The 27,644-nt window shown below is 42.6% G+C and overlaps 6 protein-coding genes across 6 annotated transcripts; 3 read left to right on the top strand and 3 right to left on the bottom strand.

Annotated features, from left to right (window-relative positions):
- The first annotated feature begins 26 nt into the window (after positions 1-26).
- On the top strand, positions 27-3,740 carry LOC128753971 (lysine-rich nucleolar protein 1-like). The gene is made up of 5 exons (XM_053856232.1): positions 27-102; positions 550-1,485; positions 1,559-1,603; positions 1,772-1,828; positions 2,973-3,740. The coding sequence occupies exons 2-5, from the start codon at positions 565-567 to the stop codon at positions 3,276-3,278; spliced, it is 1,329 nt and encodes a 442-aa protein (XP_053712207.1). The 5' UTR covers positions 27-102; positions 550-564; the 3' UTR covers positions 3,279-3,740.
- LOC128753986 (exosome complex component CSL4-like) lies at positions 3,336-7,307 on the bottom strand. The gene is made up of 8 exons (XM_053856258.1): positions 7,251-7,307; positions 6,365-6,480; positions 6,126-6,200; positions 5,961-6,049; positions 5,724-5,757; positions 5,596-5,646; positions 4,328-4,412; positions 3,336-3,919 (listed from the first exon to the last, which is right to left on the bottom strand). The coding sequence occupies exons 1-8, from the start codon at positions 7,276-7,278 to the stop codon at positions 3,813-3,815; spliced, it is 585 nt and encodes a 194-aa protein (XP_053712233.1). The 5' UTR covers positions 7,279-7,307; the 3' UTR covers positions 3,336-3,812.
- A 688-nt stretch (positions 7,308-7,995) lies between these two features.
- On the bottom strand, positions 7,996-10,123 carry LOC128753983 (phosphoglycerate mutase 1). Its single transcript, XM_053856254.1, has 5 exons — positions 9,750-10,123; positions 9,029-9,222; positions 8,817-8,897; positions 8,566-8,746; positions 7,996-8,486 (listed from the first exon to the last, which is right to left on the bottom strand). The coding sequence occupies exons 1-5, from the start codon at positions 9,886-9,888 to the stop codon at positions 8,317-8,319; spliced, it is 765 nt and encodes a 254-aa protein (XP_053712229.1). The 5' UTR covers positions 9,889-10,123; the 3' UTR covers positions 7,996-8,316.
- Positions 10,124-13,575: 3,452 nt separating this feature from the next.
- LOC128753970 (phosphatidylinositol 4-kinase type 2-alpha) lies at positions 13,576-20,574 on the top strand. The gene is made up of 9 exons (XM_053856231.1): positions 13,576-14,050; positions 15,509-15,709; positions 15,775-15,906; positions 17,147-17,300; positions 17,647-17,708; positions 17,796-17,895; positions 19,009-19,142; positions 19,234-19,293; positions 19,674-20,574. The coding sequence occupies exons 1-9, from the start codon at positions 13,712-13,714 to the stop codon at positions 19,833-19,835; spliced, it is 1,344 nt and encodes a 447-aa protein (XP_053712206.1). The 5' UTR covers positions 13,576-13,711; the 3' UTR covers positions 19,836-20,574.
- A 2,851-nt stretch (positions 20,575-23,425) lies between these two features.
- LOC128753985 (UPF0193 protein EVG1-like) lies at positions 23,426-25,350 on the bottom strand. The gene is made up of 7 exons (XM_053856256.1): positions 25,088-25,350; positions 24,858-24,933; positions 24,686-24,748; positions 24,152-24,322; positions 23,823-23,951; positions 23,663-23,763; positions 23,426-23,593 (listed from the first exon to the last, which is right to left on the bottom strand). The coding sequence occupies exons 2-7, from the start codon at positions 24,931-24,933 to the stop codon at positions 23,543-23,545; spliced, it is 591 nt and encodes a 196-aa protein (XP_053712231.1). The 5' UTR covers positions 25,088-25,350; the 3' UTR covers positions 23,426-23,542.
- Positions 25,351-25,770: 420 nt separating this feature from the next.
- LOC128753980 (adult enhancer factor 1-like) lies at positions 25,771-27,635 on the top strand. The gene is made up of 3 exons (XM_053856251.1): positions 25,771-26,236; positions 26,651-26,887; positions 26,985-27,635. The coding sequence occupies exons 1-3, from the start codon at positions 25,816-25,818 to the stop codon at positions 27,419-27,421; spliced, it is 1,095 nt and encodes a 364-aa protein (XP_053712226.1). The 5' UTR covers positions 25,771-25,815; the 3' UTR covers positions 27,422-27,635.
- The last annotated feature ends 9 nt before the right edge of the window (positions 27,636-27,644 follow it).

The raw sequence follows: 27,644 nt of genomic DNA, 5'->3' as shown, positions 1-27,644 counted from the left end.
TGGCGGTAATGCGCCTCAATGCTGTTGCACACCACCGACAAAGTCATAGAAGAACAGACGTTCAGGCACGTCCGAGTAAACTACACGTGAAGATTCGGTTTGGTAAGTGATTTATGTGTTTTCACCACGTTTTTAATCCAATAGACGAATGCACTGTTGAGTCTTTAGCTGGTAGTTGGCACCGTTTGTCCTCGGGTTTTATGACAAAGCTGTGTGTCCCTGAACTCTAGTAAAAAAAGACTTAAAATCTGGCTTTTCTAGTTTTAAAGAGAAAGAAACACTGAATGGTTTGTGGGGTCTTGTGTTCTCAGCTGTAGGAAATAATACATAGTCTCGTGTTTTGTCAAAACTATCATAACGCTATTATTGTTAATATAACGCTAAATCAACTATAAGGATAAGTTTCAATGTGTTTGTTTGCAAATTATTTGGTGGTTTAGAATTGTGTGTTTGTGAATACTCCATTTTTTTTTTATTTCAAATTCATGTCAACGTAATATTACCAATATAAAGTACAGTTTTATGTTATTTTAATAAGCTCTTTCTCAGTCCTTTATAGACTGAATGGGGATGAAAATAATGTCTGACGAGATAAATCATGAAACGCTGAAGAAGAAGAAGAAGCACAATAGAGAAAAAGAGTCTTTGCCTGAAAGTATGAATGGAAGTGATCAGCCAAATGAAGATATGGAAACGTGTGACGGAAGAAGTGACAAAATTCTCAAGAAAAAGAAGAAAAGGAAAGTTGATGACTGTCTGAATGCTGCAGTTGCTGCTGACCCTGTTGATGAAAGTGCTGCCAGCGTTCGTAAAAAGAAGAAAAAGAGTGAGGAGATCGATCGGAAAGCAGGGAAGAAACGAAAAGCTGAAACGACAGGAATGAAATGTGTCGACCAGGAAGATGAAAAGAAATCAAAACAACAGGAAAACGGTCTGATGGTGGAAAATGTTGAGATTCAGGGGAAAACTAAAAAGAAGAAGCAAAAGAAAGTGGACACTGTTGAGAATGATGGCATTACTGTAACAAAAAAGAAAAAGAAAGCAAAACATGAAGAGAACAAAGAAGATGAAGCAGCAGCAGCAGAAACCCAAAAGGAAGAAACGAACGTGTTGGAAGATGAGAAGAAGAGCAAGAAGAAAAGTAAAAAAGACAGATTAAAACTTGAGGATGATGTTGTAGTGAGTGAAATAGAAGCACCAGAAATCATCAAGAAGAAAAAGAAAAAAAAGTTCAGCAATAAAGAAGGAAGTCAAGACACAAATGGGAACACAGAGGTAGAAGAGAAGAAACCAAAGAAGAAAAAGGCTAACCCACAAGAGGTGGAACCTTTATTAGTTGACGAGAGTCTCGCCTCTTTAGCAGAAGAAAAGACCAAAAAAAGCAAAAAGAAAAAATCATCAGTTTCCCTGGAAACGCATTTAGAGACAAAGCAGGTGCAAAGTGTGAAAAAGAAAAAGAGGAGAGCTGAAGTGGCAGACCAGAATGTGAGTGTGTGGCATCACCATTCCATCTTGCAGTTGATTTGTTTTGTTGAATGGTATTTCTTTATTTTTGCAGTCACAAGACAACATGGCCGACACTGATCAGAAGGACGTGAACTCGGTGAGCACAGATGGGTCATGAACATTTCGCCTTCTTTTTTAAGATCATTCTTCACTGCAGTCTCTCTGTACATGATGTAATACATCACAGCATCTGCTATTACATCAGTTGCGTTGAAGAAACTGCCTGGATACGTTATGTGTTGGTGAACAATTTTGCATCACACAGGAAAGAAGACCGGCTCAGAAGGAGGCTGTTCAGTCCCAGACGGCATCCAAACCTTCGGTCAGTGTTAAGTCTTGCCACAAGCTCCGGCTGTGTTTAGCGACCAAGAGTCGGAATACATTTGAAATGTGTTTGAATAGCTTGTAATGTATGTTAATAAATGGCTGTGTTCATAAACAAGAAATTAGATTGTAGATTTTCACTTCACAGGGCTAACGCTGCCATAACCAAGGGCTCACTGTGTAAATTGAAAAGACAAATGGGAGCAATTGACAGAATGAAATACATTTAAACTAGGGTTGGGATTTGATTAAAAAAATAATTAAGAATTTGTGAATTAATCTCAATCACAGTTTAATGGTATAAGAATATTTGCCACAAGAAGCCATATTTCTATTTGAATGAGTTTGGTATATTACTGAATGAAATGATGGGCCCACTCATACATTTAAACAACAAAATATTGTTTATTCTGCATCAGTTTGACAATAGCACAATAAATCATGATGGTGTCTATATTCAAGTTTTTATATCACCTTATTTAAACTAAAGCTCTTTTCATGTCTTGAAAATATTTGTATAAGAATTTCAAATTTATAAGAATTTCAAGTACATTCAGAGTAGTGGAAACCCTGGCCATTGTGTAGTGAAAAACATCAAACAAAAACAAAAGCATCTGTTTGCTTTTGTTCAGGGATTCCTCCATGTTTGTTGTTGTTGTTATCATCCTTGCTGGCACGTGTCTTGTGCATCAGTGGGATCAGTGGACCAGGAACTCTTACAAAGGACTGCACTTACAAAGGTTCCCTGTGGTCTGGAGAGCAAACTGTCAAATTAAATTACATTAAATTAAATAATAAATTATTATTTATTTTATTAATAATTAATTAAATATGTTTATAATATATATGTATATATATATTCTATTTTGCATGGTCTGTGAATCCTACTTGCAACTATGCTGTAATATGCTTGTCATAATGCAAGGAAAGCACTTACCATGCTGCCATGATTTGGGATTTGTCCCTCAAATAAAGCAGACGTAATATAATTCATAAAATCTTGATCGATCCCTGCGCTGTACATGACTATGGCACTCGTCAAAACTGTTTAAATTAAATTTCAACAGAGCGAAATGAGCCCCCTGTTGAAAGGAAATGAAACCTCATGCCGGACCCTAACTCTCCACACCTGTGTTGGGCAGGGCTTGGGCCAGTGGAGCACTGCTCAGTTCAACAACTCCCAGCAACGCGACAAGTTCCTGCGCTTGATGGGAGGCTTCAAGTCCGGCTTCCAGAAGGCCACGACGAGCACGGATCACGCCAACATGGCGCTCGGAGCGGAGGGGCAGAAACACTTACAGCAGGGACTTATGGGAGAGTTTGAGCGAGCACAGTCGCGGAGGATGGACTTTTCCAACAGAGGAGCAGGACTTGGCTTCAGCGCACCGACAAACAAGAAGTTCTCAATCGACGTCAACGCGTGTCGCTCAGTCCGTTTTGACGACTGAACCGATGGGATCTGTGTTTTTTACTTGAGTAAAATGAAATGTCTTGAAATCATTTTCACACAAGCTTGACAACTTCAATAGTCTTTTTAATACTTCTTGAATAAAAGCTCTGGTTTTACATCAAAGATTCATGTGTCTGTTGTTTAAAGGCTCAATCTTTCTTGAAAGGTAAAAAAAAAAGATGCAGAACATTCAGGTAGATCATCTTACAGTGAACTTCAATACTCCGGCCTGAAGGTCTGTCAGCAATCCCACTGAAGGTTTAGCGCAAACATGAGCACCTTCCAGAATTCATTCTTGATACAAACATACATGACCACCGACAGACTGTCATGTCCAAGCCGCAGTTTCACAAGCAAAACCCCTCTGATCTGAGTTCAGATACTGCAACATGAAACTAGTCTTGTGACGTCACGTGCAGAGAGACAGCTCGATGAGAATGAAAGCCAAATGCATCTGGCTGGTTGACTAGCCGAAGGGAAAGGAGGGAAGCTGTGTGTTCCATGTGGGGAGAGGAGGAAGACTTCAGGCTCCTCACGCCTGCAGGTACTCCGGCTGCACACGCGCCACTTTGCGGAACTCTTTGGAATGTGTGAGCGGACACTGCATCTCGCACCAGCTGATCGGCACCATTTGTGCGCCTGGGTCACACAGAGATGTGAAGTTACTGCAAAGTCTTGGGTGAATGAACTTCACACACCGACCAATCAGTGAGCATAAAGTCAAGCTTCTCAGTACAAGTAACATCTCACTTACGACTGGGATTGGTTCCGACCAACCGGTCGTAAGTCAGATTGGACGTAAGTCGAAAGCCATTCAAAATAGCAGACGCAAGGGTTATAGTTGCGACTGTAGTGGTAGATCGCTGTGTGAGAGTGAGATGCTGGGATACTGCGCTGCCTTTCCTATGCGTTGCCGGGCTGCTACGTGCATCTGCTGGCCGTTGTCGTAAGTACTGGTGGACGTAAGTCCAACTTCTGCTGTCATCACCGACGCTGGTTATGGGCCGATAGAAACTGTACAACATTTGTGCGAAGTGAAGGACTCACCTGCTTCACTGTGAGCCACCACTACCCCAAGTTCATTCTCCGCTGTTGTCAGCAGGTAGTTCGACTGGACGTCGCCCAGAGAAATCTGATGGCGCAGGTCAAGGTCACACACCACAAAGACAATGGCTTATATTGGAAACATCATTAGATAAAATGGCAGTGTATTCCACAGTATGGAAGTGAGAGGTGTCACTGCCCTATTTGCTTCTTCATCCCGTTTTGCTTCCAGGGCTCAGTTTTGTGACGTCATTTCCTGTCCACATGCGCACATGGGTGTAGCTGCTTGACACATAAATTAGAATAAAATTAGCAACGTCATTGCGCCACGCCTCACTACACACTCGTATTTCATCAAGAGAAGCAGAATTTGAATTACTAAAGTACTACGCCGACGCATTAACTGTATTTTAACCTTATTTTATATATATCACATTTGACCTGTATTCAACAATTCGGATATTTTAACAAGATTTCAGATAAAATAATTGGATCCTTCTGTGCAATTTGTACGCAGTTTTCTATCTTGCCTACGATGTTTTGTATATAAAATAAGTTTAGTCATTTAATAAAATTAATAAAATGTAATCCTCAGAAAAGTTGTGATTCAATGAAAAAGACGTTTGTCCTGTTGTTTATTTGGTTGCAATAAACCAAATTAACCACTGAGACCTCGTAGGCAAGATAGAAAACTGCATGCAAATTGCACAGAAAGATCCAATTATTTTATCTGAAATCTGTGACAATCAGTGATGTTTGTAAAATGACCACTAGGTGTCGATAGAGAAAAAGAAATAAACAAGAAGAAGGACTAACAGGCTGTAAGATGAACAAATAAACAAGGTGACCATCACAAAAGTTTCCTTTGGCAATTCATCAAACAAAACAAAATCTTGTTAAAATATCCGAATTGTTGAATACAAGTCAAATGTAGTGATATATATAAAATAAGGTTAAAATACAGTTAATGCGTCGGCGTAGTACTTTAGTAATTCAAATTCTGCTTCTCTTGATGAAATACGAGTGTGTAGTGAGGCGTGGCGTAATGACGTTGCTAATTTTATTCTAATTTATGTGTCAAGCAGCTATACCCATGTGCGCATGTGGACAGGAAATTACGTCTTGAAATTCCAATGTGCGCATGCGGACAGGAAATGACATCATAAAACTGAGCCCTGGAAGCAAAACGGGATGAAGAAGCAAATAGGGCAGTGACAAGAGAGACGCAACTATTGCAGCACGTATGGCTTCAATGACAAAGGAAAGGATACAACTTTGGCGAGCACGATGTCACCAGGTCTGAAGCTTTTGTACGTCTCCACCTGCAACAGCAACAGGGGTGAACATGGAGCTAAGAATCATGCTTCAAAGAAAGGCTTCGTCTGACTCTTCACTGCACCTTGTCTTTCTCTGTCGCCCGCACGTCTTCTTTTCTGTGGAGCCACAGACACGACGTCAAAACAGAAAGGCATTTTTCCGCCGGGTTAACAAGAGTCTGACAAATGCACAGCTACAGTCGATAACACAACACTCTTAGATTATCTGTGTTAAGGAAAACATTTTCTGAACCCAACAGCCACGTGTTTGAGCTTCTTACTGCTTATATAATGGACATGTATAAGCAGTGCAGCCTCACCTGATGGTTCCTCTGAACCGGTCTTTCAGTGGAGTGGAACCAACATAGAGAATATGGACCTTTGCGAACCGCGGGTTAATGCTTGTGACCTGCTCAGACGGACAAACAACAGATTCAGAACGCTGCTCTCCATCGACAAGTCCATCCATCTTGATGTATTCTCACCTTGCAAGTGACTATAGCGCCCACGTCTGGTAGCAGTTGAGTTTCTGTTTCCCGCACGACAGATATCACTGGTAACTGGGGGAATATATGAAGGGGAAACTGGCTTCACATGTGCGTAAACAGTTCAGGCTTTAAATCAGCTGTTGCTTTCAACAGAAACACATTGCGCAATGTCATACCTCCACCACACACACCCACTGACACTCCCTGAAGTCTAAACACATTTCTGCACCTCTCACCTCTTCGCCCTCATTTTTCCTGAGCACATAGCCTGCCAGAGAGGAGTAAATGTAGCCGTGCCGCAGGTAAACTCCTGTGCCGGGAATGCAGTCGTCTCTGCTGCATAGTTTGTCACCTGAGAGCAGGATTGAACAAAACACGTTTGAACCATCAGCAACTCATTTCCACTCAAATCTTAGAAATTAGAAGGAAAATAAAAACATGTTTATGGTCAATATTTGTCTGTTTAGATTTGGTCACAGACGATGCCATCATGCAGGGGAAAAAAAACAGGGTAGAGTTTGCCTACATTCACAAATGTGTCACAGAAATGATGAGTATTATAATTATGTTATTCATTATGATAAATAATCGCAGTTTCTAATTAATAAAAAAAGGAACAGACACAATATTATCGACTTATTTCTGGTATCTAAAAGTATGTCACCTCGAAAACCAATGTATTGCCATTTCATTGAGACAGTATATAGCAAACAGCAACTATTTTGGACGGAGTAACATATTGCAGCAATGAGTAACAACAAGTGAAGAAAGAATGCTGCCGTCCTGCTTGGGGCCATGGGCAGGGCAGATCTGGGACCTGCCTCGGAAAGTAAAAGTAAAGCCTTGAACGATCGTTAAATGTACACAGACACCCTGACGTGTTCGTGTCACCCCTTAAATGTCACATGCTTCCACTGCTGCACATCAGGAGATAAACTCACTTAACTGCAAGGTCCCTGACTTCGATACACAAACGTGGTCGTAAACAGTAGCTGTTACTTTCTTCAAGCTTGAATTTCACTTTCACAGTGATCTACGAAGCAGCGTAAGACTATATAACAACCAGAACAGCAAGTTAAACACACATTTGAAGTAGTTTAAGCAACATTTTAGACCACTCACCTGGAACACACAGCTTCATGGGCGACATGTTTGCGAAGAGAACAGACCACGACGCGATTGGTCGTGACGGAGGCTCGCTCTCATTATGATTGGCTCGACAGTTCCAACACGGAAGTACATATGGACCGCTGGATCAGCCATGTTTGTTGAGGCACATGCGTGCGCTCGAGTATAACATTTTGCATGAGGCGAAATGTTATATAATAATTTGTGCTTGTTTAAATGGCAGGTGTATTAAAAGTAATGTTGGAGTTGAGAAAATGTCAAAAGTCATGTTTTTATAAACGAAAATAAAAGTATGGGCATATTTGCCCCAAAATATTTTAAACAAATTAGATATAGTTGGAGTGAGTGAATGGATTAAATGCATAATAATTATTGATCCATAAGATTAATCACTCTTTATTATTATCACAGATTTGGTCTTAAATCAATGTCATTTTTCCTTTAGACATCTGTCTGAACTATGAAATCATCAAAATATACTTTATGACTGTTTAAGGACATTTCTTTCTCATACAACTATTTGGAATTGTGCTTCATGCTTTCTATTTGATAAAGATTTGAAATATTCAGATTAAATTTAACACTGTTTCATAAACAGAAAAATGGAAACATAAAAAAATCTATTGAAAAAACATACAAAACAAGGAGCATACTTTGTCTAATCATTTTCACATTTGGGACGGTGCAATGCATCAGTGAAGTTATTGGGGGGAAAAAAAACAATCAAAAATTAGACCAGACAATGGAATCAATTTATTGACTAACAATGCCACAGAAATCACAATTCAGCAGTGCACAGAACATCTACTCACTCTGAGATTTAAAGCGAGGTTAGCTGACATATTTATCTGGGTTAATGTAGGCAAGCTCCAAATTTTAGGTCCCAATTCATCATGTTTTCAATGCGACAACACTCAGCACAGCGATCTTGGAAGGATAATAAAGTGCAGGTCGGGTGAGCGTCTGCTGTGCAGGTCTTTTAATGACGTAACAGTGAATGACTTGTACTTAACAATGGCTATACTGGGCGTCTCCACTAAACAGGTAACGTGAAGGGAGTCTATTTGTTGGCCTTGCCCTGAGCCGCCACAGCAGCCATGGCCTTCTTCACAGTCTCCTCATCTCCCAAAAACTGCATGGGGCCAGTGGGTTTCAGGTTTTTATCCAGCTCGTACACGATTGGGATACCGGTGGGCAGATTCAGCTCCATGATGGCCTCCTCCGACATGCCTGAAGGTGAATCGCTATTGTTAAAGAAGAGTGTCCATTTGAGGAAGAGAAAAGTCTGATACAATAAAATCTGTTTTACCTTCAAGATGCTTGACGATGCCTCTGAGACTGTTGCCGTGGGCGGCGATCAGCACCCTCTTTCCTTCCTTGATTTGTGGAACAATTTCGTCATTCCAGAAGGGCAGCACTCTTGCAATGGTGTCCTTCAGGCTCTCGTGTGTGGGGAGCTGGTCCTCTGTCAGATCGGCATAGCGCCGGTCCTGCCACAAAGAGCAGCTGTTTAGCCTGGTTTCGCAAAGACTCTGGCTGAAAAGAAATCTGTTTTTGTACCTTGCTTATATTTTCATAGTAGTCATGGTCCTCATCCATAGGCGGGGGTGGAACGTCAAAGGAGCGTCTCCATATCTTGACCTGTTATCAATGACAGTGTAGTTACCTCATAATTCCACATGAAGTCAATTGACTCACAACAGTTTCTGCCCCACAGCAATGCAAAAAGACTCATAAGCATCGCATTGAAAACGATTCCGCCACAGACTGACCTGGGCCTCCCCGTGTTTGGCAGCAGTTTCAGCCTTGTTCAGACCGGTCAGGCCTCCATAGTGACGCTCATTGAGGCGCCAGGTCCGATGAACAGGCAGCCACATTTGGTCGATGGCATCTAGGACGTGCCATAAGGTACGAATGGCCCTCTTTAAGACCGAGGTGTAGCAGATATCAAACTCATAACCAGCATCTGATGAGTATAAGAGAGGCATTTGGTCACAAAGCAAGGAAAGACGGACACAAATGATACACCGGCAACAGTTGCACAATTATCGTCCATCAAATGAGTCATATGATTTTTGTAGTAAAGCAGTTGATCATTCATTGACAGGTGCAGATCTGATTGTGTACAACAAAATATGACCAATTCTCATTCTTCACTGAGTTTGCAGACGATTACATATGGCAACCCAGACAAAAAATGGAGTTCATGTGATTTACAGTTAATAAACCATGTTATATCTTAGCACCTAGTATGTTCACACCGTCTAAGAATAAAAGCAATGTGTCAATAAAAAAAGTACTTTATATCGGCTTTTTTTAAAAATCATTTTAATGCAAGTCAAACAGTAATGACGAATAACATGAAGTGAATTAAATTCTTTCAGGGCTGGGTGAAAACGTGTCTGTCCCCTTTGCAGCGGGTAACGACACGTCTATGTTGCGTAATTACCAGCTTAATCCAATGACAGCCCAGAAGGCCACGAGAGAAGATACCTTTTAATGCCTGTCCTCCTCTCTGGGCCTCTTGCGTCCCGGTTTCACTCAGGTCGGCATCAAACCAGCCGCAGAAGCGGTTCTCCTGGTTCCAGCAGCTCTCACCATGGCGGATTAGCACTAGCTTGTAGGCGGCCATCCTCTCACCGATGCCCTCTGCGCTGCACTTCCGGGAATTTGGACGTGAGGAACTCCTGACAAAACTCCGAATCCTCGTCTGTATTTTCGTCCTGGCCGACCCGAAGACCGCGCAGCCGAACACGACCAAGCGGTAGCAGGGTTTTTGGTGGTGATCGGTGAAGAAGTTGTTCCCGGTGGCTTCTAGTGGCCGATGTTGCTGAAATTGAAAGACACTGCGTCTCCTCCCTCACTGGTTCTTTCCACCAATCAGAGTCGCAGCTGAAGAGCAGGAGGAGCCGGGTGAGGAAAAGAGAGGCAGAGGATGCGCGCAACTGCACGTCCCCACAGTCACTGGAGCATGCTCGCACTACTGTTCACATCTGCGCAAAATAAACTCAAGACGCCATGGTACTACACGTGAAAGTGTTAGTTCAATACGCATTTAATTTAATGGCTGTTTTGTTTATTTCGATATTTGGATGATATGCTGTTAACTGTTTTAAAGAACGTCATTATACAATAATAATTATTTATTAACTGTTCTACAGGCACTTTACTCTTGGCTGTTCCATAATAGTCTTGAAAAGTCTATTGGGAATGTCGAAAATGCATATGTATTAAGACTTTCTTCTTCTTCTTTTTCTTTTTTCTTGTTCTTCCTCCTCCTCTTCTTCTTCTTCTTATTGTTATTATTATTAGCTACACACGCATCATATGCTTTTTTCTTTATTGCAAAAATTAAATGTCTAGTCATGAACAATGCCATTACAATGTCAAATCACTGTACATGTATTTGGATAGACGATGTTAGCATCAGAAACATATGTGTACAACTGAAAATGACTATAATAATTTTGTAAAAAATTAAATAAAACAATATGTAAAATGAAGTATAGATATCAACGCTCGGGGTGAAATGGTTTACATGAAGATTTAAAATTGAGGGCAAGCACTTTTGTGCTTTTTGTTTAGTTGGATGTTTAATGGAATTGAAATATTGTTGTGTTTCAATGTAGAAACCAATTGAGGAAGGGGATCTGTGAGTATATTTATGGATGTGGAACTTGGCTGCGATTATAATGAAATCAATGATAAAAATAAGATGGAGGTAAATGGTCTTCATATAAACCAAAAACAACATTCTTCCAAAATACTTCAAAATTAGTTATTACGCTGTTATTAATGAAGTCACAGATCTCCTGCCAGAAAATCTTCACAACGGGGCAAAGCCAGAAGCGACATGACGTGCATCACCATCTCAGGGGATTTCAACCACGTAAATATGGACAACACCCTGCAGCATTCAGTCAGTAAAAAACCCTGGGTGACAAAGGACATCAATACCATATTAAATAGTAAAAAGAGGGCTTTCAGAGAAGGCAATATGGATGAGCTGAGGATTATTCAGCGTGAGGCCAAGTTAAGATACAGGAGGAAGCTGGAATGCAAACTCCAGGCTAACAATATGCGGGAGGTCTGGAGTGCCATGAAAACCATCACCGGCTACAGACCTAAGAGCAGCAAGGTCGTTGAGGGAGACAATAACAGGGCCAATGAGTTGAATGTGTTTTTCAACAGATTGGACACAGAGGCACCAGTCCACCCCCCCCCCCGCCATCAACGACAACGATTCCTACTGCGATCTGTGGCCTCGGATCTCCTGACGCCTCCCCTCCCCCCGGATCCTCCCCATTGTGAAAGTACCGGACCCCCAGCTCACGCCTTCACCCATCCACACATCACCCACCTCGCAGGACTCCACCTCCCCCTCCTCCCCACCAGGGCCACCACTTTGTCTGACAGTGGACCAAGTCAGGAATCAGTCGAGAGCCCTCCACTCAGACAAGGCAGCGGGCCCGGATGGTGTCAGGCCAGGGGTGCTCAAAGCCTGCGCCAAGCAGCTGTGTGGAGTTTTACATCGACTCTTCACCCTCAGCCTCCAGAGAGTCGCAGTTATGTGGAAGACATCATGCCTGGTCCCAGTTCCGAAGACGCCCCACCCCAGGGGAAATAACGGTGGCTTTGACATCATATGTCATGAAGACCCTGGAGCGCCTGATTCTCAATCAGCTCCGGCCCATGGTCTCACAGCATCTCTGGACCCCCTCCAGTTCGTCTACCAGCCCTACCTGGGAGTAGATGATGCCATCATCTACCTGCTGAATCGGGTCTACACTCACCTGGACCAGCCTGCCAGCTCGGTGAGAATCATGTTCTTTGATTTCTCCAGCACTTTTGATACCATCAGGCCAGCTGTGCTGGGAGTGAAACTGACGGAGATGCAGGTCGACGCCCCCCTTGTGTCCTGGATCATGTACTACATGACGGGTAGACCACAGTATGTGTGCCTGCAGGGACGTGTGTCGGACATAGTAGTTATACCGGGGCACCACAAGGAACTGTTCTCTCTCCATTCCTCTTCACTATTTACACTACAGGCTTCAACTATCGGTTGGAGACTTGCCACCTTCAGAAGTTCTGTGACAACTCTGCCATAGTAGGATGTATCAGCAAGAACGAGGAGACGGAGTACAGAGCTGTGGTGCAGGACTTTGTGTCTTGGTGTGAGCTGAACCATCTGCAGCTCAATGTGGCAAAGTCCAAGGAACTGGTGGTGGACCTAAGGAGGGCCAAGTCTACTGCACTGGTGTCCAGTGCATTTCTGGTTGCGGTGGTTTGCTGGAGCTGCAGATTAACGATGGCGGACACTAACAGACTCAACAAACTCATCCGTAAAGCTGGTGAAGTGGTGGGGGTGAAACTGGACTCCTCCATGAGCTCCTGGTCCAATACAGAGGCACATGGACCAACAGACTGAGACTATCCATCTCAAAGACCAAGTGCCACAGGAAGTCCTTTCTTCCTGTGGCAACAAAATTGTATGTATTTATCCCTGAAAAAATTACAATCACGGATTCTTTGGCACGATTTTCTGTTCACTCTATCCTGCTTTTTCTTGCACATTGTTTCTAAGCTCTTTTGTATTACTTTTTGCACTTTATAATATTATTTCTTTTTCATTGTATTGTGATATGCTGTGTACAGAGCATGTTACGAACATACTTCCCTTTCTGATTCTGATGAAATTGATTCTGCAAGTTTGCGGATGACACCGCCATCATCGGGCTCATCTCAGATGGAGGTGAGTCGGCTTACAGGAGGGAGGTGGAGCGGCTGGTGTCCTGGTGCAGCCACAACAACCTGGAGCTCAACGCCCAGAAGACAGTGGAGATGGTCATAGACTTCAGGAGTGTAACAGTTTCTATGTCCCCTCTCATGTTGGCTGGTTTACCCATTCCATTGTGGACTCCTTCTGCTTCCTGGGAACCACCATCACTGAGGACCTCAAATGGGAGCCAACCATCAGGTCCCTCATCAGCCCAGCAAAGAATGTTCTTTCTGAGGCAGCTAAGAAAACTACGACTGCCGACGAAGTTGCTGGTGGAGTTCTATATGGCCATCATCCAGTCCATCCTCACCTCCTCCATCACTCCCCACTGACCATGGCAATAAATAAAATTCTCATTCTGATTCATCATAGGCTTGTTTACCCGAGTACGTAGGGTTCAACGTCATTTTCTCGAGCCCAGCTGTTGGACAGATTTTGACCAATAAATAAACGGTATGAATGATTGACAGGAAGAGCGGAGTGTGGATTGGTTGATTGTCCAGCACCTTTCTCGGCCCGCCTTTTCCCGGAAGCCGATAGTCATCTGATTTGTTTCCTTGTTAGCAGTCAGCCTTAGCCAACAAACAACCGCCGTACTTTGATTCTTCGCTTCCCTTTCTTCTCTCTGGAATATTTCCGGGGTTCCAGAAGCTCCCTGCTTAGCCACGGAACCATGGACGAGACGAGTCCGCTTGTCTCTCCATTGCGGGACTCGGGTGACTTCGCGTACTGTCCCACAGAACCCACCAGCCCGCGAGGCGCGTTTGGAGGCACGCCGGGCTCGGTGGTCCGGATCCCGGCGGGCAGTCCTGGGCGCAGCCGAGAGAGACAGCCGCTTCTCGATCGGGACCGTGGAACGTCACCCAGAGAGCAGCATAGAAATGAATTCCCTGAGGATCCCGAGTTCAGAGAGATCATCCGAAAGGCCGAGAGAGCCATCGAAGAAGGCATCTATCCGGAGAGAATCTATCAGGGATCCAGTGGAAGCTACTTTGTGAAAGACTCTCAGGGGGTAAGATACCGCTGCCCAAGGAGACCTCGTCTCACACAAGAACATCAATGGTGGTTTGGTGAAGAGTGCTCTCGAAGGCCCTACATTCCTCCCCCGATGACTTGGCGCATGACCACATTAGAAAACTTCTCACTTTTTCAGCTGCATTTTTATTGTTGCTAAACCTTTATTTGTTGACCACACAAACTACAAGTTCGACGTTACTGTTAATTCAGCATTGGTAATCCAGTCCGTAGAATGTAATATATTATACAAAGTATTAATTCCAAGCTGTGCTCAGAAGTATATGTGTAGTGTTGAGCCGATTACTGTATAAACACAGTGTTCCTTCATTGTACACTAGTATGATCAGATACTACTCTTAATTGAAGTTCTTTTAAAGAATTCTTTTGTTCCATCTGGTCATGTGATGTGCGACGTGGAAGTGGACCCTACAAATGAATTTGTCGCACAAAAGAAGTGAGAGGTAGAAGGAAAAACATCAAAGAGGTGTGAGAGTTCACACTTCACCCGAGATCCTGACGGACAACATTTGCTCCACACACTCATGTATATCATCTTCAACTCTTTGGGCAAATATATGTACCTTTTTAAATCATCAATTCTTGCATCACAACAGACTCATGTAGTAGTGATTACCAGTGCTACGTTTCCAGGCAAAGTCCACAGTGTCAAGCCGAACATTCTGAATGCCCTGAAACCAGCAATCCATTGTCTATTATTCTCCAAAAGAAGAATATAAAGACACATTTACATTCTGTAAACTACTCTACATGTAAGGTGCATCTCTGTACTCAATATTTTACCCGCCATTTATTCTGCTTTCCCCACTCCAGACCAAGTGAAAGAGGTACTGGAGTCTATTATATCTCAGCATTATAGTCGGTGTACTTGTGTGTGGGTTTTAATCCGTTGACCCACTCCCCTCGGCCCCTCCAATCCACGTCAGGTCCTTTCCTTATGAGTTACCATTGTGCTTTGTAGTCATGTGCTTCATCTGTTAGGGTGCAATTCTCCCTTATCACCGAGTTATGGACTGTAATCTGTGAGTAGGTGTCGCCTTGATGTTATTCAGATTCTTCAGAATCATAAACCATCAAATGGCCTTATTTAATTAACAAGGAATGAGATTTTTTTGGAGACGAAGAAGCCTCAGCCTTTTTGTTGTACCGTCAATCTCTGCTAAATCACTATTCGCGTGATGTTGATCTAATCTGTTTGTGTCATCATCTTGTCGTTGTTTGTGTATGACTGATTTATTCGTGTTGTCGTAACTTGTCCTCATATCCTGTATACAACTGATAAATTTATTATGCTTTCATAAGGGAAGCATTTTATTCATGAAGGCTTCAGAAAGTGATTTATTTATTTGATCTTGTATCCAGAGAACATCACTTTGTCGCCATCTCTTTGTGCCCATTATGATCCTGACCTCTAACCCTCTGTCTCCATTTGCAGAAGATCATAGGCGTATTCAAACCAAAGAACGAAGAGCCCTACGGACAGCTGAACCCGAAATGGACCAAATGGCTTCAGAAACTGTGTTGTCCGTGCTGTTTTGGTCGCGACTGTTTGGTCCTCAACCAGGGTTACCTCTCAGAAGCCGGAGCCAGCCTTGTGGATCAGAAGTTGGAGCTCAACATAGTTCCTAGAACAAAGGTCTGTTTCTTTAATGGGATACCACCAGTCAAGGTCTGTGTTCCATGAACTCTTCTCTTGTGCAGGTGGTCCATTTGGCGAGCGAGACCTTCAACTACAGCGCTATTGACAGAGTCAAGTCTAGAGGCAAACGGCTAGCTCTGGAGAAGGTGCCCAAAGTGGGGCAACGCTTCCACAGGATTGGACTTCCACCTAAGGTAACTGCTGTTGTATGAAGTGAGAAGAATCCAATATTGAGCTTTGTTGTGTTTCACTGACATGCACAGAAGATCAAACACCAGAATCTGTGGCTGTAAACGCCTTCATTACCAGTCAAACAGGGGCATGATTACTTGTTATCTTAGTCAACTGCCATTGATCTGCTAGAGCTATTCTTTCCTCAATGCTTGTTCCCTTTTCTAAACATATCTCCCTCACTAGTCTGTGCGCGCTTGGATCAGCTAAATCGGGTCCACACTTCCTCCAGCAAGTAAATTGAATACTGCTTAATCTGTGAAGAAAGAAAAAAGCTAATTTGATTTTGCGTCTTCCAAACATGTTGGGAAATGCTGGCTATTTGCGTCCTCACTGTCCACTGTTATCCCTTTTATTCTTTCATGAGCATCTGCTTGTTGACTTAATGGAATGGCTGGGGGATCCTGTCCCAGCTTCCTGGGGCTAGAGCCATCAGACATGGAGGGCACATAGAGGCAGGCTGTCACTCACTCCTATAGACTGTGCCCGGCCATTTTGCTTTCACAGGGTTTCAAAGTGACAAAATCTTGCTTCCACCAGTGAACTCAAGGGTTGATGCAGTCATGGAAAACTTTCTTTTGAAATGGTTGTGCAATGAAAAAAACATGTACAAAATGGATCCATAAAATGTATCTCATTGATCTGTAATCATCTAAATATTCTGGTGGAGTTGTGCGGTCATTGTAGTCAAAGGTGGCGCAGAAGTCACTTTAAAGTGAGTAAAAGCTGAAGTTATCAAATGCCGCAAAACAAGAAACTGCAGGTTCCTTGTGACAATCCTGGGTTTGCAGGAAAAGAGGCTTTACGTTCTCCTATTGCTTGTCTGGGTTTCCCCCGCGCTCTTGTTTCCTCCCACAATCCATGACATTCATTCACGGATGTACTGTATTATGAGTGTACATTTTCCATGGGTGTGAGTGGTTGTCTGAGTGCCTGTGTGTTGTTCATGAATGAAGAAGTATTTCCATGAAGTGAGCAATTTTTGTTATGCTGCAGTTGTTCATGTTTGTGTAACGTTAATGCATTGTTTACACTGGCATTTTGAAGACTGTTCAAGGGTGAGACAGTCGACAGTCCTGTATAGAAGTACAAAATGATGAGCTGTTTAATGAACTGCTCGACGACAAAGATAACCCATTTACGCATGGAACTGTTTGTTGAAAAGTTCAGCTCATGTCAAGTTTGACTTTGTCCCTGCTCCAGGTGGGTTCCTTCCAGCTCTTTGTTGATGGCTATAAGGACGCAGATTTTTGGTTACGACGGTTTGAAGCAGATCCACTTCCGGAGAACACAAACAGGCAACTTCAGCTGCAGTTTGAGCGACTCGTCGTCCTGGATTACATCATCCGGAACACGGGTCAGTTATAGCGTCGCACTTAACTTTTAGCTGTCTGAAGCAGAGCTCCGATCTCTTGTGTAAATGAACTGCATTCAGGTTTATTCCTCTGAATCAGGGAGCTGTAGAGTAGTGAATTAGATCTGTATTTCCTGGGGGCAGAAAATTAGATTTGACTTTAACAAGATTGTCCTTTTAACACTTGTAAGTACATGACCAGTCTTGTAATCTATCATATCTAATGTCATCCGTCTAACACACGCAAGAGGACACGAGTTGGTGGAGTGATTCAGATTACATGACTGTACTGAGCTGACTGATCATTACAAAAAGTAGCTTCTCAGCTCTGAATCTTTCCATTTTCCAGACAGAGGAAACGACAACTGGCTGCTGAAGTACGACTGTCCAATGGACCCGGTGGGGAACAGGGTCAGGGAGAACTTACAACCACCTTTTCAACATGTTCACAAAGCTGTTGAAGGAGACTCTCATTTGAATCTGTCCCTCTGATCTCAGGACACGGACTGGATCGTCGTGAAAGACCCAATCATCAAGCTGGCAGCTATAGACAATGGCCTCGCCTTCCCCCTCAAACACCCGGACTCTTGGAGGGCCTGTAAGTGTGCTCACCGCCATTGGAGGGACATGAAATCACAAGTGAAACCTTCAATTTCTAATGGACCAAATCATTTTATTTATTCACCAATGTTACACTCTTTGGAAGTGCAGTGGAATTCATTAAAAATGTATATTAAAAAAGAAAACCTAAATTTGAAATTCATAATGTACAAATAAAACATTTGTTTAGATTAGCATCATTGTTAGCAAGTACAGTTATAATAATGTGTAAGTCACTGTGTCTGATGAGATATGGTGCATCCTACTTTTAATAAATTAACGAAGAGAGTATTTTTCCGGTTAAAACTGTTTGATTAATACACTTTTGGATAGGACTGTGTATTTGCAGGTATCACGTATCCCGATACAGGAGTAGTGACACGATACATTGCAATACATAGCGAAACTGTTTCAACAATATATTGTAATAAGAGCCATTATTTTTAAGGGCAAAATCAGATAGTGCAGTAAAATATTATGTGTATTATAAAAAGTTCATTGTGATCAATCCAGTTAGGCTCTCAGTTAAATTTCACACTCCCAACAGAGTGTGCCTTTGTCAACAAAATACCTCCAGTGTGGAAAAAGAAAATGTAAACACATCACAAATGCTGGAGCGTATTCAAGTATCTATGTATTATTATTATAATATGGATAAAGCCGACTTTATCCAAAAATTAAGACTATATCACACAATTAAGTATTGCGAATCTCAGCAAAAATATAGGTACAATATCAATGTTCGAGTATGTATATGAAAATATATTCTGTATACATGAAAATGACTTGGTACATGGGGTTCAGCTGTCATTTGATGGTGAAGTATTCATGAGGAAAGTCAAGAATCAGACTCCATTCACTTGTGTGAGGTTTTCAAAACTATAAAGGAGCCAGGGAACTACAGTCAACGCAAATATCGGCTGTGTCCTCAAGGGAGGTGGTGGGGAGATGGTCTGTGTTCTGCTCATAAGTACCATATTGACCACCCCTAGTTTAGAGGCTCATTAGCAATATTCAGTACAATATTTTCATTGCACACAAATGCATGTATATTATACGTGTAATGGTGCACCACTCTTGTAAAACCATCTGCTCTGTTTCCTGCTGACAGATCCGTTCTACTGGGCGTGGCTCTCTCAGGCCAAAGTTCCTTTCTCCCAGGAAATCCGAGAGCTTGTCCTGCCAAAACTCTCCGACCCAAATTTCATCAAAGACCTTGAAGAGGACCTGTATGAGCTATTTAAGGTAAGAATTATTGTGAATTTAATATCCACGCAAGTGTGTGTACAAAAGAAAATAGCCAGTGTCTAAATAGGATCGTATCGCTGTCCTGCAGAAAGACCCAGGGTTTGACAGAGGACAGTTCCACAAGCAAGTGGCAGTCATGAGAGGACAGGTGAGTGCGCAGAGCTTTCAAAAGCACTGGTCAACACTTGAGTGTTATTTAGTTTCCTCGTGTTGATCTAAAATAATATTAGGAACAGAAAACGATAGGAGCTGATGGTTTTGGCCACCCTGGTAAAGATCACTTCCTCTTGCTTATTTATGGGGGTGTCTTGGACGACAGGAAGACTATTTGGATCTCTTTAGTTTGGTTCTTCCTGGTATAAATTGACAAACATGACAGCAAGTCAAATACTGATCAAGTTTTTTGGTTGATAAATATCTGACATTGGGATAAGGTCTTGTTGTCCCTGAAATATTGAGCTGTACTTCAAGAATACTGCTCTTCTTTGATCCATTCAGTTTGTCTTCTGTGCTCCTTTCCTTTCCAAGATCCTGAACCTGAGCCAAGCGCTCAAAGATGGTAAAACTCCCCTGCAGTTGGTCCAGATGCCTCCTGTCATCGTGGAGACGGCCAGAGCCCCTCAGAGAGCCAACAGTGAATCTTACACACAGAGCTTCCAGAGCAGAAGACCTTTTTTCACCTGGTGGTAGGAAGCCAGTGTGAGGATTCAGGTTCTCTCGCTGACAAGGAAGGAACTTGCTATGCTCTTCATGCGGATGCTTCAATGACCCGGAGGAGTTAAGAGGCTAAAAGAGGAAGAGTTTCCGAAATAATTCTTCCCCGTTTGCCTCTGTGCCTTGTTTGGATGTATTTACACTGTAAAGAAGACGAAGGCCTACGATGTGAATCCTCCAGACCCATGAACGAACTCACACGTGCATGTCAGACTTCATTTTGTGAGCGACTGGTGTCACATTCCTCATCATTGAATTGCTCATGCCTCTGCCTTGTTACATTCAGCTACACTCGAGCCACTTTCAAGCCCCGCTGACCACATCACGTTCCACCTTTCATCCTTTGCCAAAAAAAAGAAATGCTCTCCAAACCATCAAAATTGCAGGTACTGAGCGGTGGGTTCCGAGTTTGTCTGTGCACGCCCAACACACGCGCCGCGGGGACCGGTTTCACGGTCAGCTAGTCACGTGTGGTTTTTGGAAGGAAGAAATACTTTTCATCTGTACGAAGGTTTAACAAGAAGAATAATCCACTAACAAGTGAGTTCCAGGTATTAATGAAGGTCGGGCTGTATTTCTGTTCAATCTGACTCCAGCAGGGACCCAAGTTAAAAAACTACCTGCTGAACTGAATTGACTTGAAGTGTATGGTGACAATGCACTGCATAATTTGTATGTAATATTTAATGATAGATTATAATTAAAATGTATTCAATTAATACAGGTGTGACTTGTTCGCTTTAGCTCAATGGTTCTTCATTGTTTCAGTCACAGGTCCTGTGGTTCTCTGGCTTTGAAAGGTGGAGATCCTGGGGGGAGACCGAGGTTATGCTATTTTGTTTGTCCAGGATATTTCCCCCAGGAGGGAAAAGGATGGACCTCCTTCCTGAGACTGCTGCCCCTGCGACCTGACCTCAGGCTGGAGTCCTGTTTTTCACCGATATGTTATCTGTGTACCTTATCTGGTACCACTGTCAGGTGTGCCCTGGTAAATGATCCAGTTTCAGATCACATGAATTCGCTCACATTCTTTCGATACGCTATAGATTTATGCTGATGTGTTGAATCGTTCATCAGTCGCAGCTGAGCGAGATGAGCAGTCGCTCTTCCCACACACGGCAAACAAGCCAGTCAAACACGCAACCTTGAGTTGTTTTTAAACCTGATCTAACATGACCACAGACACCATCATGACAGAATGGTGAAGTTCTCCTTGTGGGAATCGCGTCGCCAAAGACTGTCTGCACCATAGAGCGAACAGTGCTAACAGTGACGTCTCACTTCAAAACTTTGCACTCGTAGACCGTCAAAAGTTTGTTGCGTGGTTTAAAAGCTGGCTGAAAATTATATGCAGAACCAAATAAATGGCTGCCAAAATGTGAAGAGTTAAAGAATCCTTGTTATGAAGCTCAGGCGAAGAATGCTAAAAGATCTGTCTGGCAATTCCCTAAACTAGAATAAAATCATGCAAAAGAGAAAAATGAAACACTGATTTCCATGATTCCCATATTACCCACCCCTTTCTGTAGACATTTTAAATGCATTTTCCTATGTCTCTGCAAAAATCATGCCAAACAAGTCAAGTGTCAGTTGCAACAATTTTTCGCAAATTATAAGGGGATTTCTTCTGGACTTTTGACCAAGAACAATTGGCTACTGTGATGTGTCTCTGGATTTTTTCATTGAACACGTCTTTTGTTACCCCAGGATGGATCTGTACTCTGGATAGAAGCACTAACTCTGCTTTCACTCCTAAGAAAATTGCTAAGCAAGAGCTCTGTATTCAAATTTCCTTTTGTTTCTTAAGTTATTTATGATTCGTTTTCAACAGCTGCAACCTTCCGCTTGGCTATGGTGTCCAGACATCCGTGTTCTCAGCTGCCCCCTCTCCTCCTCTGGTCATGTTTAATTTACGCACAACATTTACCTGCCCAAATACTGTACAATTTACTTCCGTTAATGGAGGTGAGTTTTTTCATTCAAAACATTTTTCACTGAAAAAAATTAGAAATAATTTCTTTCTCAACGGAAATGTAGCAAGTGAATTATCATGTGACTAACTCAGCATGACATCACAAGACTGAATAGTTCACACAGGATTACACACTCAAGCACGCACACACTGTCCACATTCCACACTCAGATGACACCAGTCGTATGGATGTTTGAGCGGAGAACTTTTAACTTTTCAGTCAATGATATTAAACAAGGGTGTTTTGTTCTTGTCACGTTACTCCAGAACCAGACTAAAGCCTGACTCTTCCAAGAAAAATAGATCCAGTAAAACATCGTACAAAGACCATAAGTCGTCTTTGATCGTTTTGGAAAACAGAATGTCTTTGACACACTGTACAAATAAGATGATCAATTAAAGTGCTCTTCAAAGGACATTGTCAGTATTCTATGGACTTTGAACACTGCAGTGTTTCTCCTATTGTACTTAAAGGCAGCACGATTACAGACAGACTTGAAAACAGGTGCGCGTTCTTCTCCTTCAAGCATTCAGATCTTCACCTCTGAAATCATGTCAGGTGTTGCTGCGGGCCTGCTGAGGACCGGGCGACTTCTCGCTCTGAGAAAAGCTGTGGTGCTGGTTCAGAAGAGACCTTACATCCACAGTAAACCTGCTCAGCACAACGTGGGCGTCATGGTAGGTTGCAGATGAGCTCATTTAAAGGCTTGAACTGAAGCTTGGGCTTCTCCGCAGGAGTCTGTGTTTGTCATGAGTGTGCTGTCCGTGGCTGTCCTGGGGCCTTCTGGCTGGATTATGTCGCAGCTGGACCATTATAAAGCCCGCGACTGAAGTTATCAAAGGGCTGCTTATTTAATCTGACATGAGCGAAATAAATGTTCTCGCCTTACTGTAAGTGTCTGACATTATTTTCCTGTTGTGTATTGTCACAAGTCACCCAGAGCTCCTCAAGTTCACATCCACTGTCCAAGCTATTCAGCTGGTGAAGTGATTTAAAAAGAAAAAAATCTGGTTTAGTAGTAACCATGCAAAGATCCTTGTGTCCATCAATTTTATATAAAGCTTCTGAACATCTAAGTATTGTGACCTAATAATATAAGGTATTGAAGGCCCTGTAATATCTTTGTGTTAGTTGGCTTGATATAATACTCAAGCCATTTGGTTTGCTCAATGGGACTCACAGAAGTCGCCAGCATATATTCAAATCTTGAGTACAACAGCCTCAGATTTAGAGATTGTCTCCACACTTGATATATTTGATGAAATGACCACGGTTTAAAACCAATCTTGTGCTGTGACATGCACTCAAGTAGAACAAAAGCTCCACATTTACATCATGAGTCAGAAGAGTTGGAAACACAGGCTATGGCCCTGTTAAACTTTTATAAGGCCTTTGGTTGTTCATTGTAAAACTTCATAGCTCACCAGTGACACACTGACTGCGAGGTTGAGTACTTTGATATAAAGGAAACTAAAATGGAATGCAAAACAATGGATATGGAAAAAGACGGTGTTGAATTAAGCCTCAAATGCAGTTATTTAAATGGAAAAGAAAAGCAAAAGATGAAACCTATCGAACAGCCAAAATATTTGTAGTAATTTATTGGAGTTTACAACATCTCAATGTCTCCAGGAACTTTGCAATTGCACTGATGATTCTAACACAATAGGTTACACTCAACTACTCAGTCATCACATCTCCTCTGCTCTTTCACTTCCTCGCCTGCAGCCTTCTTTCCAAAATCTCTAACTCGCCCATTTTCTACAAGAGGAAATGTCATTAGTTTCAAAGCAAAAGTGAACAATTTCTAGGAAGCAACTTCCCAGTCACCTGTGATATCTCTGTGTTAATGATGTGGATGTACTGCTTCTCCTGTCCCAGAGCAGCCATGTCTGCCAGAAACTCTCGCCTCTCCTCTATTTGATCCAGCACTGCAGACGACACATCTGGGTTATGATCCCATCCAGAGGTGTGGCAGCGAGGGGCTCACCTTCCTGAGTGGGATCCAAGTCCTCCTGCGCCTCACTTCTCACACATGGAGCGACGTCTTGAATGGAAACATCTTCTTTGCCCGTTGCTAACAGGTTTTGAAGCCGAAGCTTCTCTTTCTCCAAATCCCCTGCGATCCAAGGTACACGTTTGAAACGGTGGTAGAAGTAAATTAAAAAGTATTTTTTTCCAATGCTTATCTCGACTTAAATCACCTCCCTAACATGAGAAGACATTGCTGTAAAGTTATTATTCTGTATTAAGTGTTATCTATAAACTTATTACATAGTATTAACTATAAAGAGAAAACGTCTCAGGTCGATAACATACTTGTTGGACCAGGTTGAAACTTCTCTCTGATGTAACTGTCACCAGAACGGCATGACTCAGCGCTTCTTCTCAAGGGCTTTGCAGGCAGTCTACACCCAACACTTCTGGTGGGTTTGGATTGCGGTAGCGCAGATGGCAGTGGCTTTGGGTTGAGTGGTAACGGTCCTCCATCTGCAAAAAGTGCAACTGAAATACAAGGCCAGCTTAACCTAACAAGTCATGAAGTGAAACTGGGACACCACCGTGGTGACCCTTTTAACTACTGCTTTACTGCTTTAAGGGCACTTTCACACTACGGGTTCTGTCTCGAGACAAAGCTCTTTCGGCTCAGAAGTCCGAGATGTGAACACACACGTAAACACATGTCATATATGTACCATTAAATTAAAGATACACAGTGATCAACTTGAAATGAATTCACCGAATTAACTGAAATAGCTAGGAGCTAATGTTTAGTAAACACTACAATATGGAGGCCATTGTTATCTATTTAGTCCAAATACTATAAACAAATATAGACAAAACAAGACTTACGTTTCAAGCATTCAGTGATCTGTCGTCTCTGGACACTGTTGAGTCCTGAGTTCTCCATCATTGCTGAACACAAAACGTTCATTGCCTCTATTATTTTATTATAAGTTATTACTTCCACCAAACGAAGGATGGCAGCAACTTGAAGCAACCAGTTTATGTATTAGATTCTTACATTTCATCATGTCCTGGGTTACTTTGCTGTATGGTACCGGTTTAGCATGGTTTCTCACTCCAATACCATTTTCCATCTGTCAAACACACAAGCAATAAATGGCAACATTTTCCACCCTGGTTAATATGTCTAATTTGGATATTAAACCATGGGTTTGCAGTAGATGCAAAACGGACACAATTATGAATAGAAATCACATTATCAAAGCGTAGAGTGAAAAAGTGACGTACTTTTACTGTCGTCGAGTCAACAGAATTCCACACCTAAAACGCATCTACGAATCCTGGTGTTCCGTGGGGAGACCGCGGCCGTTGCTAAGCAACAAGGCGTCAACAGTGGGAGGCAAAAAACACGTGTTTTACAAATTAAAGCGCCAACGGAAGTTAAAACAACAAGAGGCCCTTGGCTTAAAACCAGAAAAGGCAAAAAACTAACTGAACATATGAACTTACAAAGATGAATTATACGATAGCAACTGGACAAATGCTCAATTGTAACATTTATAAAATTTCAGATATTTTTCTTAATATTAACAAAATATATATACAAAAAATAAGAAGAACAAATTTACACTAGTCCGCGCATAATTTTGAGATCGCACTGGAAACGTTCATCTTAAAACGTAAGATCACGGACGGCGCCAGTCACAAACAAAAATAAGGTCCACATGAAAGGGACACAGTAAATAACTTGCGAAAGACGCTTGACCAGCTCTTCATTTGAATGAGAATTGTATTCGTCAGCTCAATGTTTATCCATGGCACATGACTGACAGCGCAACAGGATGTGGAGGAACTGAAGGACGCTTGTTCATGTTCGTCCTTGGCCCAGGAGGTGGCGCTGTGGTGGCGCATTGCCAGTGCGCCCCCGCAGGACTCGCGAAGAAGAATCGCAAGCACGCGTAAACAGTCGCTTCGTCTTTGGAAACGCAGAGTGTGGCGTATGACCTGGCACAATTATGCCACAGCAAAACCAGACCCATGAAGTCGTCGCGTCTCTTAAACTGGAGCTGGTCGCTGCAATCCGCGGAGCCTTCGAGGTGGCCGTGGAGCTCGCAGTTCGGGAGGTGACGGAGTTAGTCGGCCAGACAACAGACAAATACCTGGAGGTGATGCGTCGAGAGAAGGAATCTCTCAGCCAAAGAAGGGAGCGAGCTAAAGGTTATATGGACAGAGGAAGAAGTGAGAGTCAGCACTACCTCAAGAACAACTGCAAGCCTATAAATGACTGCGGCTCCTCTGCTGCTGCCGGGCAGAGCACCGTGGATCCCAACGGTGTCTCAACCAGACACTTGTATCTAAGCATGAAGGACGAGGTCGGTGCCTTGAAAGTGGATGAGGAGCCTCATGTGATCAGTTCCGATGAAGACACTGCGACTGGTGGGTGTGAAGTTACAGATGACCACTATTTAGTTTGTAAGGACAGAACTGAAAGGCCACACAAGTTGGGAAATCGTTTTGCCATTGTCAAGTTGCACAATAGACGTGAAGACCAAGACTTGACAAGACAGATCAACTGTAAACAGAGGCTGTCAAATGAATCGTGTGTATGATATAAGTGTTTCTGTGCATTGATGGTCATGTGCTTGAGGATACTGATTTTAGTGATGCACACGGGTCTCCAGAACTTCAAGTCTAGCTACGAGTATATTGATGTTTTGTCTTCAAATGCATTTTGTACTGAAAATCCAAAAGTCAAACGTGCATTCATAGATGAAGATCATGGATCATCTGATACTTGCAGTGAGGGAAATGAAGCTCCAACTAACAACTGTTTCTTGTGTTGTTTTGTAGGATATGTCGACGGAGATGTAGTTGACTGCAACGACAGGACTGAGATTGCTTCCCAAAATATAAGAAACAAAAAGAAGGCCCCTCCACACATGGTTAAAGTGAAGCATGAGAAAATCAAAGAGGAAACCTGTCAAATTAAAGTGGAGGATTGTAGCCCGAAGAGGGAATCTGAAGCAGAGTCATCGCTGTCTATAGTTTCAAAGGAGCGGCAGAATGTTGTACCGCGGCAAACTGGAGGTGGGATGTGAAACTTGGACAGATTTTATGTCTTGATATTATTGTATTGATGTAACAGAATATAAATTCATCTTGTCGTGTGCTCGCTATCTTCCAGAACTGGCTGCCGCGCGTCCTGTTCAAGTAGCGATCGCCAATGGCCAAATGTTGCCCGTGGAGTCTGTCATCACAATTTCTGTACTACCAACGGCAGAGGTCCATATTCCTCAGAATACGATTAGCAATATTTATAATACATTGGGTCAAACTATAAATCCAGCAAGTTTGACCCCGAGCAAAAGGACCAGCCCATTCCGCTGCACCATATGCAACAGAGAGTTTAACTATCTGATGAACCTCAAGACCCATCTTCGCATCCACACAGGAGAGCGGCCGTACACTTGCCACATCTGCTCCAGACGTTTCCGCCACTCAAACGCATTAAGAAGACATATTCGGATTCACACTGGAGAGAAGCCTTACAACTGTGGGTGGTGTGAGAAGTCCTTCAGACATATAGAAGGACTGAAGATACATCAGCGGTCCCATAAGTAGGAAGGTAGTGCAAGCTCTTCATTTTATAGATGTCCTGTACAGTCCAGGTTCTTGATTTTAGTTAATACGTTTCATTAAAATTAAGATGACCCATGCTGTCATGTCTTTAACAATTACTCTCTCTTTTCTACTTGTGTAATAAAGGCCTTGTAAAAATGTTTGCGGGCTTTATTTTTCTGAAAAACATACTTTGTGTTCACATACACACAAAAAATAAACACTT

The sequence above is a fragment of the Synchiropus splendidus genome, chromosome 2, assembly GCF_027744825.2.
Source record: "Synchiropus splendidus isolate RoL2022-P1 chromosome 2, RoL_Sspl_1.0, whole genome shotgun sequence".
In the NCBI taxonomy this organism is placed as follows: domain Eukaryota; kingdom Metazoa; phylum Chordata; class Actinopteri; order Syngnathiformes; family Callionymidae; genus Synchiropus; species Synchiropus splendidus.
Note: the sequence above shows the minus strand (reverse complement) of the source record. Positions and strands in the feature narration are given on the sequence as shown.